This window comes from Pseudoliparis swirei, chromosome 7 (assembly GCF_029220125.1).
Source record: "Pseudoliparis swirei isolate HS2019 ecotype Mariana Trench chromosome 7, NWPU_hadal_v1, whole genome shotgun sequence".
NCBI classification, from domain to species: domain Eukaryota; kingdom Metazoa; phylum Chordata; class Actinopteri; order Perciformes; family Liparidae; genus Pseudoliparis; species Pseudoliparis swirei.
In genome coordinates this window covers 802,126-817,307 of record NC_079394.1, presented here as the reverse complement: position 1 = coordinate 817,307, position 15,182 = coordinate 802,126, and the positions used below count along the sequence as shown (strand labels likewise).

The 15,182-nt window shown below is 48.1% G+C and overlaps 2 protein-coding genes across 2 annotated transcripts; both read right to left on the bottom strand.

Annotated features, from left to right (window-relative positions):
• Nucleotides 1–893: 893 nt before the first annotated feature.
• On the bottom strand, nucleotides 894–4,504 carry cldn26 (claudin 26). Its single transcript, XM_056418783.1, has one exon. It carries the CDS (start codon nucleotides 1,765–1,767, stop codon nucleotides 1,111–1,113), a length of 657 nt encoding a protein of 218 aa, XP_056274758.1. The 5' UTR covers nucleotides 1,768–4,504; the 3' UTR covers nucleotides 894–1,110.
• Nucleotides 4,505–5,225: 721 nt separating this feature from the next.
• On the bottom strand, nucleotides 5,226–14,916 carry lztr1 (leucine zipper like post translational regulator 1). Its single transcript, XM_056419723.1, is given in 19 exon segments — nucleotides 5,226–5,787; nucleotides 6,199–6,279; nucleotides 6,376–6,481; nucleotides 7,032–7,181; nucleotides 7,606–7,889; nucleotides 8,008–8,177; nucleotides 8,283–8,457; nucleotides 9,157–9,252; nucleotides 9,827–9,919; nucleotides 10,089–10,294; nucleotides 10,297–10,502; nucleotides 10,616–10,755; nucleotides 11,269–11,326; nucleotides 11,416–11,499; nucleotides 11,947–12,055; nucleotides 12,145–12,224; nucleotides 12,312–12,368; nucleotides 12,846–12,908; nucleotides 13,014–14,916. Coding segments are annotated over 19 exon segments (2,427 nt in total). The 5' UTR covers nucleotides 13,166–14,916; the 3' UTR covers nucleotides 5,226–5,670.
• Between the last annotated feature and the right edge of the window lie 266 nt (nucleotides 14,917–15,182).

The window sequence follows — 15,182 nt, the reverse complement described above, 5'->3', positions numbered from 1 at the left end:
TCCTGATCTGATGTGAGGTCAAAGGTCAAAGGTCAGGGATGTCTATATGAACAGATTGTAAAGCCCTGTGAGACACATTTGTAATTTGTGAAAATGGGCTGTACAAATAAATTGAATTGAACTTGGACTTAATATTAGAAAACCGATCATCAAAAACATGTCCAAATTCCTTTTCATGGTCACCATGTTTGTGCACTAAGGCCTCAGAGCAGCCGAGTCCTCCTCCTCCAAGAGGAATGCAGCTCCTGGTGAACGGTTCCCTCCTGACCGGTCGATCAGGGTTTCTGTCGTGACACACGGACTCATGCTGGACAGAAGCCGTTTACTGCACTGATCAATCTTCTCAGGACTTTATGCTACTGTTGTTTCTATGATGCTTAAAACGAGACTTTGTACGGTTCCATCTCTATATTTTAGAAACTAGAGTGTTCAAAGTTTATCCAGAATTGTACTCTTCAAATGTATTTCTAAAGTCAAAATCAGCAGAAATAAATCCTTACAAAGGCAGCTCTGAGTCAAAGGTGTGTTGATCACGAGCAAACAGACATACTGTCACTCCAGAGTCTGGAGGCCCGTCGAGACGTCACTGATGAGCAGCTTCTAAAGCGTCAGATAACAAGAGTAACTTTGATTTGTTTAGTGTCTCTACTCCTTGAGTTAAAGAACTGGGAGTCAATCAATGTGAGAACCAGTGGCCTGATCATCCACTGGCGCTCCACTGGTCGGGAACACATCGGCAGCGCACCTCAGGAAATGAAAAAGACAATTATTGACTAGTTTTAACAAAAAATCTAATGTATTTAACTATTATTACTCATTGTATGTAAAGATAGGTGTTAAATAAATCAAACAGGCTGTCAACTTTAAAGGAATTCAAACTACTCCAGTTGTTATGTCACATTACTTTAATAGTTGGTGAAAACTTAATGAGGACGATCTCATAATGAAGCAGAAGCAGAGACGATGGAAACGGTACTTTTACTTTCAATGAACAAGTGGAGCACATGGAGCGGCCCTGTGGCGTCAGTCAGAAGTTACTGAAGCCATTTCATGATGTCATCACATGTGAAGGACATGCATGTGCAGATGCTCCGTGTGGCGATCAGAACTCTATAGCACCTCTGTCTTCAGGTAGTGCTCCGTCCTGTGCTCGGCCCGCCGGCCGATCGGCTCCCTTCCTGACCTCTGGTCGTAGTCCGCCATGCACACGGCGACGAAGAAGAGAGTCCCCCCGACGACGAGAGCCAAGCCTCCGAACCAGCCGGAGAACATGGCCTCTCCGCACTCCCAGCGAGGCATCACGTCGGGGTAACCCTCGTCCCAGAACTCCACCACGGTGGTGTAGGCCACGAGCGAGACGGGAGCCAGAGTGCTGAGCCCCGACACCCAGGCCAGCACGCCGCCCAGGACCAGGAGCCTCCTCTTGAGGCCGGGCCGGCCCACACACATCCCAACCCCCTCCAGACCCGGGAAGACCAGCAGCAGAGCGAAGCCTCCGGTGCCCACGGACACCAGCATGAGCACCCTGGAGATCTGCAGGTCCGCCGGCAGCCCCATGATGGACTCGAAGGCCTTGCACTGGATGCCCACCTCTTCTGTGTAGAGGCAGGCGTGCCACAGTCCAGAGAACCAGTTCTCCACTTCGTTGAGGTCAGAGTTCATCGTCTTCCACAGTGGGAGGAAGGTGGTGGTCAGAGAAGTGACCAAACCTCCAAAGGTCACAAAGAGCGCCGTCCTTTGCATCATTAAAGGCGTTAGAATCACCATCGTCCGTGCGCTGTGTCGTCTCTGCAGCAGGTGGGGAGATCCCGAGTGGCTCTGCGGGCCGGCCCACCTGCTGAGGGAGCAGCACCGACGGGCCGGCCCACTTCTTCAGCTTCCTTCATGAAATGCACCAGATAAGCGAGAGATAATCCCGGACCGGGCTCGACAACAGAGACACTGTCTTGTATCATCTCAGTGAACAAGGAACTCTGTTTTTAGAGGAAACCAAATATGTCCAGCGGGCTTCTGGGCTGTGAGCGCACAAGAGAAGCAAAATGAATGAAACACGAGCCGGCCGGCCACTGGACAGAAACAAGAGCACTGGAAGCTGCTCCAGGCTGGACGACAACGGCCTGGTTTTTAAAATTATTTAGAATTCAGACCATCTTTTAAGGCTCTAATTATTTCAGATGAGTTGTTTTACTGAGGAGACTTGGTGATTATTTTAGTTGAGACATTTACACTCTGAGGAAATGAAAGGAGGAGCTGTGGGTTGGCCGTGTGTCTCAAGTATCTGGAGCATGAATAGCACTTTGTGCTCTGACAAGAGTCCGCCTCACTGCCGATGCCACGGAGGGTCTTCACAGAACCTGCAGAACAAACGGCGGGGACCAGAACACTGGAGCTGCTGCCTCAGCAAACAGGTCAACCGTATTCTCAATCCCAAGAACAAAATGTACTATATAACTAAAAAGGACAAAAAGCCTCAATTATTCACAAAAATGTTCTTACAATCATTTTCTAATCGACATGTAGTTGTAATGTTTAGGGTTGGCATGACTTGACTACTGCAAACGGTAAAGTGTTTTAGTATTTTCAATTTATTCAGACAAACAAACCTATTTAATTTCTATTTTCTTCACTTGATTTTATCGAAATCATTGCAAGAGCAAAACCTTGTAGAAGCGGAAGGAATTCGTCCCTCATACCAGGAGCTTTGTCTGAGCGTATCGTCCACCGATCGGTGGAAACTAAACCCCCTGAAGGATGTGGCTCATTTGATGGAAGGTCAAGGATTGACCTTCAGCTTCTTCATATCGTGTAGAGGTTACAAGGGTTTGGGACGATACGCAAGTTTAGCCAAAGCAGTTTCTAAATAAATCTGCTCTGAGAAATAGATTTTAAGTGCTTGGACACATTTAGGTGGATGTAGTGCCTTCCAACCCTCAACGTGTGCCATAAGACCACCAGGTGGGAGGAGGGCTTGACGAGCGTTTCAGACAGAAGTTACAGGTAAATTCACACACGATGAATGAAATAATGTTGTTTTGTTTGTTTTTTTACATTAAAACATATAAATAAGTAGAAACCCCCAAAATATAAGTATGAAAATCAAATAAAAAACATTCATTCTAAACACAGGGCGTCTATAGGAAGATCCTTTGTAGCACATTTTACAATATAACTGCCAAAAGATGGTTGTCCAAATATACATTATAAAGGTAGTATACACATTATAGACAGTTACTTATTTATTAGACTTCAGAGTGCAGGGGGCCACAGACAACAGGACTCCGTTTCTATAAGATTTATTAAGGCTTTAAATACAGGAACCCATGTGGGTCCATAAGTAATAACAGCATACTGATAGGAGACAGTCTGTTATATTGGTAAGAGGTGGTTAGTATTACAAAAGATGTTTGCCAATCAAAATAACATTAAATGAAACAAATAGCTTTAAGACATTCATTCTCACTATTTTCATATGATTATGATTCCTTACCACATTTATCCAGGCGTGAGTCAGAGTTGAGAATAATACAAGTGATGAATACAGATGTGTAGATTGATAATCCACTCAAAAGTATACGTTGATGAAATTGCATTTAGGTGACAGAAAACAGCCGAGTGCAACACTTGACCCTCTAAAGCACAGGTGTCAAACATAAGGCCCGCGGGCCAAATCCGGCCCGCCGCATCATTTTCTGTGGCCCCTGATGGCTTGAAAGACACATGATCCCCTTCTCTTAAAGAAATTGAGGACACATTTCCCATGCTTTTATTTTGAAGGTTTCAAATTAAATGGATTCCTGTTGTAATGTTTTCTTATGTACAATATTTCTACACTCAAATAAACAATAATCAAATGCAAAGAGAGTTATTTAATAATATGTTGGAGTTTATAAAGTGTTTCTGGCCCTTTAAGAGGGTGGCCATGATGCTGCTGTGGCCCATGGTGAAAATGAGTTTGACCCCCCTGCTCTGAAGTGTCACAAGTATCAGTTATTACAGTCCACTGCTTATGCAGCAGCAATACTGAGCAGAATAAAACCTTTAACGTTTCCTCTGAAATCAAAATAAATAAATCACAAGCTAAACAAATAAGGGGATTTTGGTTTTTAGACACTTTAACAAATTGTAACTGAGCTAGAATATGGTTTCTTCTTTGATTTGACTCCTCATTAAGATGCAGAGTCAGAGCAATTGAATACAACGTGGATAAAAGCCGTCCACGCTACGTGTGCCAGCTTAAAGAAAGGTGCTGCGCGTCGGACCAGGGAACGACTCGGCCTCGTGAGAGGAGCCCGACTCGGCCTCGTGAGAGCAGCCCGACTCGGCCTCGTGAGAGGAGCCCGACTCGGCCTCGTGAGAGGAGCCCGACTCGGCCTCGTGAGAGAGGAGCCCGACTCGGCCTCGTGAGAGGAGCCCGACTCGGCCTCGTGAGAGGAGCCCGACTCGGCCTCGCGAGAGAGGAGCCCGACTCGGCCTCGCGAGAGAGGAGCCCGACTCGGCCTCGCGAGAGAGCCCGACTGCCTCGCGAGAGCAGCCCGACTCGGCCTCGCGAGAGAGGAGCCCGACTCGGCCTCGCGAGAGAGGAGCCCGACTCGGCCTCGCGAGAGAGGAGCCCGACTCGGCCTCGCGAGAGAGGAGCCCGACTCGGCCTCGTGAGAGGAGCCCGACTCGGCCTCGTGAGAGAGGAGCCCGACTCGGCCTCGTGAGAGGAGCCCGACTCGGCCTCGTGAGAGGAGCCCGACTCGGCCTCGTGAGAGGAGCCCGACTCGGCCTCGCGAGAGAGGAGCCCGACTCGGCCTCGTGAGAGGAGCCCGACTCGGCCTCGTGAGAGAGGAGCCCGACTCGGCCTCGTGAGAGAGGAGCCCGACTCGGCCTCGTGAGAGAGGAGCCCGACTCGGCCTCGTGAGAGGAGCCCGACTCGGCCTCGTGAGAGGAGCCCGACTCGGCCTCGTGAGAGGAGCCCGACTCGGCCTCGTGAGAGAGGAGCCCGACTCGGCCTCGTGAGAGAGAGGAGCCCGACTCGGCCTCGTGAGAGAGGAGCCCGACTCGGCCTCGTGAGAGAGGAGCCCGACTCGGCCTCGTGAGAGAGGAGCCCGACTCGGCCTCGTGAGAGAGGAGCCCGACTCGGCCTCGTGAGAGAGGAGCCCGACTCGGCCTCGTGAGAGAGGAGCCCGACTCGGCCTCGTGAGAGAGGAGCCCGACTCGGCCTCGTGAGAGAGGAGCCCGACTCGGCCTCGTGAGAGAGGAGCCCGACTCGGCCTCGTGAGAGAGGAGCCCGACTCGGCCTCGTGAGAGAGGAGCCCGACTCGGCCTCGTGAGAGAGGAGCCCGACTCGGCCTCGTGAGAGAGGAGCCCGACTCGGCCTCGTGAGAGAGGAGCCCGACTCGGCCTCGTGAGAGAGGAGCCCGACTCGGCCTCGTGAGAGAGGAGCCCGACTCGGCCTCGTGAGAGAGCAGCCCGACTCGGCCTCGTGAGAGAGGAGCCCGACTCGGCCTCGAGAGAGGAGCCCGACTCGGCCTCGAGAGAGGAGCCCGACTCGGCCTCGTGAGAGAGGAGCCCGACTCGGCCTCGTGAGAGGAGCCCGACTCGGCCTCGTGAGAGGAGCCCGACTCGGCCTCGTGAGAGAGGAGCCCGACTCGGCCTCGTGAGAGAGGAGCCCGACTCGGCCTCATCCTAAATGTCGGAGCCCATCTCTTCACATTGTTTGTCTGATATGTGTGTGGCTAGAGACTCAATGATGTCCAGCAGCAGCAGCTGGCTGAGAGACCGTAGGTTGGGGAGCTTGGATACCTTTGGGAGGAGAAAGAAGAAAAAGAGGCAGAAATTAAGACAAGACAAAGAGTCAAACGGAGTCAAATGAGGAATAAGCAGCACTTGTTTGCTCATGCACTAACAAAAAAAAGTAGATAAACAGAAAGAAGCAGAAACAGTAACAATAGAGCGAACACTGCAGTGAAGCAGGGTGTTTCTTTGAATAACAATCATCAGAGTGGCACTATGACCCCCGTCGCCATGCGAGGAGGTGCTTGTACAGCCGGCCGGCCCGTAAACAGCCTCCTCTCTCCGGAGCAGATGGAGGGTGATCCACCACGAGGCCAGAGGGGTCAGTGTCCCGCGAAGGAGAAGAGCCTCCAGGGTTAGCTCAGCTGCAGTGAGTGGGCAGCGGACCCCAAGGCTCCGGAGACAAGCCCACCCACCCACCTGAATGAACTGGTGGACAATAATGTGCAGGCAGTGCTTCTTCATGTCCAGGGCCTGGGTCTTATCCGCTGCCTCCAGGATCTGAAGGATTGAAGGACAAGTGCATGAATAAATGATTTCCTCGAGTACGGGCCAGCATTGTAGAATCAGGTCACCGGAGGGTGAAAACACAAATACCTGCAAGACATTCTCCACAGTGACGTTCATCTCCAGATTCTGCTTGCAGTAAGCCTGCAGCCGGTTGTTGGAGAAGCCGTAGTAATACGGAGCAGCAAACAGATAGCTGTTCATCACAGGTTAAGGACGAGAACTCAAAACTAAACCTCCGTGTGATTCAGACGCGTGTTATAAGATAACAATGACATGTGAACTCTGCAACAGGAAATTATGATGCTTTGGAAATCTGTCGTTTCTTTCATTGTGCAGGAAACGACCACAACAGCTGAGAAAAGGTCCAACACAAGACATGTTGTACCTTTTGCCATTATGGAGAATTGAAATTCATTAATAAGTTCATAATAAAACATCGCCTATCAAATAACTGACATTTTCGAGGAAAGTGCACCCAGTTACAGGACATTCTCCCCTTAAAACATCTTTAAATATGTGTTTTCTGTTTAAAAAGTACAAACGTGGGCCGACACGACTCAGCCATCTCTGAGGTGGGACTTCTCCAGTCGGCCTCCTGCACGGCCGTAAATATGAGGCTGGTTTCCACGTGTGTAAATGTGACCGACAACTGAAATCACATTTACCCGACTGTTCGGTCGCTCGTCGTTCAACGCTCAACGCTGATCAGCTGACCACCAGCCATCTGCATGTGAGGAGGATACAGGGAATCTTCCGGAGGCATGTTGACGTCGCCGTAGTAGATGTAGCGCAGCATGGACTCGAAGGCGTGCTTACTGGGAACCATCTCCCCGATGGAGATGTTGACCTGACCGTCCACCGGCATGAAGGAGCGGAACATCGCCTCAAAGTAACTAAGTACAAACATAAACAGTAAACAGTGTCACTAAGGAATGAAACCAAGAGGTCTGCTCCCTAAACTGTTTGTACAATATGCAAAATGTATTTCTTGCTAGTCACTGGTTTACTTTAATATTGTCTAATGCTTTACAACAACATACATTTATACTGAAGTATAAGAAGAAGTAAAGAGTATAATAATCATGATCATTTTCCATAAGGTTGATGTAAATATAGAATTAACATTGATTCACAACAACATAAACAAATGGACTCAGACATTTCTGAAACTTGTCTAAATGTTGACACGTTTTTGAGTGTTTGTGTGTAAAATAATTAAATCAAATTAACTTGCAGCGCAGCCTAAATGAGATGTGACGACTCTCTCCAGCGGCTGCCTGCGTGTCAAACCGATGGTCGAAGCGGAGCCGTCTCTACCTGGATCGCGCTGCCAGTATGACTTGGTGAGCAGGCCGGGGATGTCCGTCTAACAGCAGCACGATGTTGCAGAACTCCAGGCCGCCGCCCTCCAGGTACGCCTTCATGTCCTGGACCAGCGAGGTCCCGATGTCCACGGGCTGGTCGGAGTACAGCCGGAGAGGAGGCTGCTGCTTCCGCCGCACGATCTCCACAATCAGTGCAGTGGACAGGCGCTCGAACTCCTTCGTCATGATCACCTGGTTGAAGTGAGACTCCTTCACCACAAAATTAAGGCAATGTTCCTGGAGGAAGAAGTACATTGTTAGCATGAATGGATGAATAGATGAGAACAATCTCACCTCCAGCCATTGAAGGGCAGTCAAAGCGCCGTTCAATGAGTCTTTAACCGTGATGCAGTACCTTGAGCTGGTCCAGTTGCAGCTTGTTGGCATTTTCACAAACACCGAGAACATTCTGGAGGTCGACGGACGCCTCGATGTACTGCACACACAGCTGCTCGAGGCGGGACAGCTTGAAACTGAGGGCCAGTTTGTATACATCCATAATGAGAAGAACATCCTGCACATGACCTATGAAGCCATGCAAAGAAAGAAAGATCAGTCTGTGTCTCTCTTGGGGATTTATGAAGTTACAGGAAGGAATGATTGGACTGATCAGAGCATGACGAGCGGTACCTCTGCGGGGGTACTGGATCTTGTCCGTGTAAAGGAACTGCATTAGGACCTGGAAGGGCTGGGCCTCAGCTTCTCTGATGGACACCTCGAGCATCGGCTTGTTGCCTGTCGGGATGTCCTTTGGACTTCCAGCTGTGCCTTCGTCACTTTCCTCGCTGCTGTCCTGTTTCGCCTTCTGCACACAAAGACGACAATATTATGTGGCCACAGCAGTGATATCTTACAACTCGACAAAATCATTCACAAACAACTTTTTCTGTGCAATTTAACAGGATGTCATGGTAAGTAAGGGAAAAACTAGTTTCAGACAAAAAAAAATTACCTATTCTAATGCATAAATTCTGAATAAGCTTAACGGGATTTGCTCTGCATTACAAATGATGTCACTTTGCTGTGAAAGTGATTGTAATTAAGTCATTGGTTAACACTCACTTATCAAGGGTTCATGGATGGGCATGTCAGTTGTTTCATATTCTGTTCGCAGCTTTAAATTGTACATTAAATTGAGTTGGTTAATCTAATATAAATGTGTTTTAGGACCTGATACCGAAAATAATCCCTTGATTTCCTCTAATTTGCCGGTTCAAAAGTGGTGCGACTAACAATCAATGTGGTAGTAATATTGTGAGATGTGATCATGGGGGGAGGGGCATCCTTCCTCATGTCCAACCTGATGTCAGATTGGTATCTGAATGGTGAACCAGAAACTGTTAGTTCTGTACAACAAATATTGTGTCTTGGAGTAAAGATCGAGGAATTTGAGAATCGTCATTTTATGACATCGTTTGAATTCGGGGTTTTATAGTCTGTTAATGTCTATTATCTTCTGACGACACCAACAGTCTTCCCTCGTCTTAGGGAAGTGTGCTCTGACCTGTCGCTGCCGATCCCGAGCCTGCAGGATTTTCTTTCGTAGCCACTGACATCTTGCAGTCACTATGGCGATATGCCCCAAGACTTTCTCCTCCCTCTGTAAACCACAACAAAAGTTAAACAAGGTTCAAAATCAGTTCAGTTGGATAATAATAATACATGTATTCTATAAGGCGCCTTTCAAGGCACTCGAGGTCGCCGTACAACACATTAAAAACAGTTCAAGGATGGACACAATTAAAAAAGCAGAGCAGTTAAAAAGCAGAGCAGTCTGCAGCAGAGCAACCAAGAGGGGAACACGTCAGGCAGAGGCCCGCCTCAGAGGTGAGTTTTGAGGTGGGTTTTGAATAAAAAGATTGAGTCAGTGTTTCTGATGTCAGGGAGAGGGGCTCCAGAGGGGCAGAGCGGCTCAAGGCTCTTGACCCCGTGGTGGACAGACGAGCTGGGGGGTCAGTCAGGTCGATGGAGGAGGCCGACCTGAGAGACCGGGTGGGGATGCTGATTTGGAGGAGGTGAGACAGGTGTGGAGGGCCTCGAACGCATGGAGGAGGATCTTAAAGTCAAAGCGGTGTTTGATGGGAAGCCGGTGGAGCTGCTGTATTAATGTTAATTACACCTTGAAATGTGTATCAGTAGTTCAGAGGCGTTGCCTCCGAGCATCACAAGCCCACCTCGCCCAGAATAAACTCCACGTCACAGAACTGACGATTCTCCAGCAGTTTGCCGTAGTCCTCATGGAGAGTGCACTTCGGGTAGCAGGAAAACTGGAAGAGAACAAATATATATATGTTCAAGCGCCAGATCACTTTTAAGGTTACTCTGCAAACAAGCTCGACGGTTTGCTTCAGACAGGAAAGACTTTCGACCGCCGAGTCCAAATGACGCAGATGTATTTAGAGCAAGGGCGTCACAAGGACCGCGCTTGAGACTCACCTGGAACCTGTACATCTCCCCACTGCGCACGTTGTTGTCCACAGTTCCTCCAAAGATGTACATGGCATCTTGAATCACCGCAGCAGCATGGAAGAGTCTCCCGCTGGGCATCTGAGGGGCCAGGAAGGGGAAAGAAAGAATTGATCTTGAGATATATTTGTGATATTGAACGACCACTTCTACTATTGACCCAGCCCTTTGTAAATCCATACCTCGCTGTCCATGCTGGGATGGATCACCTCCCAGCTCTGAGAGTCCACGTCGTAGCAGTGCAGTTCGTTGGGCAGAGTGTTGTCGGCCGCTCCTCCAAACACATGCAGGTGACGGTCGAAGGCAACCATCGTGTGGCCGTAACGCCTCTGGGGAGGGGGAGGCGAGCCCCGCAGCAGGTGTTCGGTCGGGATCCGTGTCCACCTGAGAAGGAGTCAAGATCAGTCCCGCTCAACACTGGTGACTTCAGGATGAGTGACTGAGGGAAGTCACAGGCTCAAGAAAATGGCTTTTTTACTTTACTTTAAATTGCTCACATGTGGCCTTTGAACTCAAACTGGAAGAGGTTGTTGGTGATTTTGGCTCCACTCTGACCAGAAAACACAAACATCTTGTCCATGCAGACGGCTACAGGGAAGTTGCAGCAAGATGGAGGGATCTCACCACTTTGATCGATCTGATAGACACAAAGGCAGAAACAGAGCTGTTAACACATACATTCAATTCAATTCAGTTTACTTGTAGAGCCCATTTTCACAAATTATAAATCCCCCTCAGAGTGCTTTACAATCTGTACACATAGACATCCCTGACCTTTGACCTCACATGGGATCAGGAACAACTCCCAAACAACCCTTCAGGGTAAAAGGTCAGAACCCTTGACGAGAGAACAGAGGAGGATCCCTCTCCAGGATGGACAGGTGTCATAGATGTCATGTGACCAGAAGGAATCATTACACACTAATTAAAACACAGGAACAACACAATGAAGATGACAGAGTGGATGAAGAGTTGGTAGTCGGCATATTCCACCATCCAGACCTCCACCATCCATCAGGTGGAGGTAGAGAGGAGGAGTGGGCGGAGTCTCAGCAGGGGGCGGAGTCTCAGCATGGCCATACATAGTGTCACATACATGGTGTTGGTGAGCATTGTCCTGGTTATAGTTATTAAAATGTATTGTACTGGCCTCTTCCCAACACGCATGTTCTCGATCTTGCAGATTGATGGTCCACATGTCGTTCAGCCTGCACATGGGGGAAATATCTGCCATTATTATATGTAAAAAAACACAAAGTGTCAAATGTAACGAAGGCAAATGAAAAGTTAAACATACCTGGCATTCCCATCATAGCCAGCAAATATCCACAATTTATCACCATAAACCGTGGCCCCATGCGCCGACCGAGCCACCGGCAAGCTGGAACAAAGACACGCCATCGGCTGAATGCTGACATTTAACGAGTGAGTTTTAGTTTTTTACAGATTGAAATCAAAAATCTAAATTTTTGAAAAGGAGATTTGAACTGATCTCTACATCAATGTTATGCCCCCATCACGCATCCCCCCAAAAATAAATCATTATTCCTTCCCTGCCATTTAAAGTTAGCAAGGCCATCTTGCGCCATGGGAGGCTCTCAATAAGCTTCGGTTTAACAAACTAAGAAACATACACGGGAGAAAACGGGAAATCTGCTGCTGGTTATGTGATTTTTGATGAAGGTTTTCACTATTTTAAAAAACAAAACAAATAAACACCAATAAATGTAAGATGTGGTGAAGAAAACAAGCTAACATAATTAGCCAGAGATATAAATTAAATCTATGACAATCTATCCTAGAACACTGATCTCTAAAAACACTTTACCTGCTCTCCACTTTCCACTCAGTCCACTGTCCTGTCGCAAATTTGTACTCAAAAAGGTCATTTTTGTTCTTCAGGTTTGAGTTTGAGTAGATGTCTCCAGTGTAGCCCCCTGAAACACGTGCATCAACAGAGCGTCAGCTTCACCTTCGTTCACATGGGGAGCATGCATGTTGACTTTAAAACATACGGAAACGTTACCGAAAACAAACATGCTGCTGCCATAGACCACAGCCGAGTGGTGGTATCTGGGAGCAGGAGGAGTTCCAGTGGTGAAGGCTCTGGACGTACCACACCGAGGCCAGAAATCACATGTCAGTCCGTCTCTCAGTTCATTGCATATTTAACGTGCATCACTGCAAACGTACCGACACCACGAGCAGTCCTTCACATCGAAACGGAGCAAGTCGTTCAGCATGTTCTTTCTATCGGGGACAGACAATGTGAACGTCAACAAGTATGACGCAAGCTGCCCGGTGCGACTGGGACGGCAAATGTTGTCCCCGCCCAGGATGGAGTCTTTTTAAACTGAAATGACGAATATGGAAGAAGCAGAACTCGTCTATGAATCATTTATTCTTGCGAGAAGAGTCCCCGTGACACGGAGTCCCTCAGGAGTCAGTGAGGGTGAACTGAGGAGTCAATGACATCATGTATTTAAGGAAACAAGAAGGAGGAGGAGCCAGAAGGAGACTTTGAGTAACCAAATGATCCGATCACTGATGATCAATCGAGTGATCAGGTCCCTTTTCTGAGGATACTCAAAGGAAAGATCCTGTGAACTATAACACTGTCAATCAGGCTTCATCCTGTCCTCTGGTAGAATGTGTCTCCACAGGTGATTCTTTCACATCGTGTCAAAGAGAATGAAGAACATATAACGTTCCCATGACACTACTCACCCATTGTCTCCCCCAAACACGTAGATGGCATCTCTGTAGGCCACGACGGTGTGCTTACTGCGCCTGGAAGAGAGCAGAGCGCGGCCGGGTGACCACCGTGCTGCGCATGCGCAGATCGAGCCGGTGGAAGTCAGTGAAACGGCACCTCCTCATCTGTCACCATGTTACCTTGCGCCGACAAACTCATCGCACGGAGGGAGTCTCCTCCAGCGGTGGACCGTCTCGAAGGGGCCGAAGTCGAGCGTCAGGTACTCCACGCTGTCGGAGCAGCTGTGGTCGAAGTCAACACTCGGGGCCACTTTGGTGGATTTTAAGGACATCGTCGCGATCTCCTCCAGCTGGACCTCTCCTCACGGCCGCTCATCCGCGGACACGGCCGCAGCCATGGCGGCAGCTCGGCGCTGCGGCGGCCATGGAACCGGGAACGACCTGGAGATCACACGGAGACCTCCGTATCCTGCAGCGCGGGAGGACCGCGCGGCTCCTCGCGATGCTCAGAGGAACGGTTAGCATATAGCTAACGACGAGCTAACGGGAGACAACACGCAACAGATAACCGACAACTAACCGTCAACCGGTGGATACGTTACGCGGCGATGTCTGTCGCGTCCGGTTCGACCCTTCGGCGAAGTTAGCGAACATAGGAGAGAATGAGTCCGCCACAAGCCGCCGACACGGAGGCTAACGTGGAGCTAGCCAAACAAGCGGCTGTCAATAAGTCGGCCGGCCACGCCCCCGAGCGCGAGGCGAGTGCGCGCGTCACTTCCGGTAAAGAAATAAAACACGGTCACGTTTAATAATATTACATTTATTTTATACGGCGCCTTTCAAGGAACTCCAGGTCGCCGTACAGCACATTACAAACAGTTCGAGGATGGACACAATTAAAAAAGCAGAGCAGTTAAAAAGCAGAGCAGTTAAAAAGTAGAGCAGTTAAAAAGCAGAGCAGGTAATTACCTTCACATGTACTAACATCTTTTACCCTTGTTGACCGCAGCAGTTAAAACCTCCAGAAAATGATTAGAATTAATATTGTTTCCCAAGTTTAAGTGTCAGGTACTTTATGTGTGTTTGTTGACTACCTAAATAGCCCTTTAAATAAATAAAAAAGTTGATATTTCTTATATGTTTCCCCAAAAAATTAGGAGAATCCATGAAATATGAAGCAAAAAAATGATCTCAATAATTGTTTTAGAGATGTCAAACATTGAATGGGGTCAAATTGACCCCAAAGGTAATAGGAGGGTTAAAAAAGCAGAGCAGTTAAAAAGCAGAGCAGTTAAAAAGCAGAGCAACCAAGAGGGGAACACGTCAGGCAGAGGCCCGCCTCAGAGGTGAGTTTTGAGGTGGGTTTTGAATAAAAAGATTGAGTCAGTGTTTCTGATGTCAGGGAGAGGGGCTCCAGAGGGGCAGAGCGGCTCAAGACTCTTGGAACTCCCCTCCCCCTGACATCAGAAACATTGACTCCATCTTGTTATACAAAACCCACCTCAAAACTCACCTTTAATAGTACAAACAACACAAGTGTAACTAATAACATTAATGCTGTCCATGGCCCTGAGACTCTGCCCACTCCTCCTCTCGACCTCCATCTGATGGACCGTGGAGGTCTGGATGGTGGAATATGCCGACTACCAACTCTTCATCCACTCTGTCATCTTCATTGTGTTGTTCCTGTGTTTTAATGTGTGTGTAATGATTCCTTCTGGTCACATGACATCTATGACACCTGTCCATCCTGGAGAGGGATCCTCCTCTGTTCTCTCCTCAAGGGTTCTGACCTTTTACCCTGAAGGGTTGTTTGGGAGTTGTTCCTGATCCCATGTGAGGTCAAAGGTCAAAGGTCAGGGATGTCTATGTGTACAGACTGTAAAGCACTCTGAGGGGAATTTGTAAATTGTGAAAATGGGCTATAGAAATAAACTGAGTTGAATTGAATTGAATTGCTCCCCGTAGCTGTGTCTGTCTACGGTGTATATATGTCACATGTAAAGTGTCTTTGAGTACTTTCAAAAGCGCGATATAAATTAAATGTATTATTATTAGTAGTAGTATTAGATGAACAGGGTAGTCGTTGTTGTCTTTAGTTCACTTCCATTATACATTGAAGTTCTCAAACTTTCATAAAAAAAGGTTGTATTCAAATCTTTCAATAAAAATATTTTGAGAATATTTTGTTTTTCTAATCTTTTTCTATGAGTGAGAACCTTCTCAAAATGGAATGTTGTGCCATAAAATGTTTGACCTCAGTGTGTCATGTGACCTGGAGAACAAAGGGTTTATCGAAGTGTGTGTCCAGGATGTATTTACAGGGGTGGAACTTATTGGAGAAACTAT

What these genes read in the sequence shown, in the direction of transcription:
- cldn26 (XM_056418783.1), bottom strand. Translation starts at nt 1,767, where the DNA reads ATGGTGATTCTAACGCCTTTAATGATGCAAAGGACGGCGCTCTTTGTG.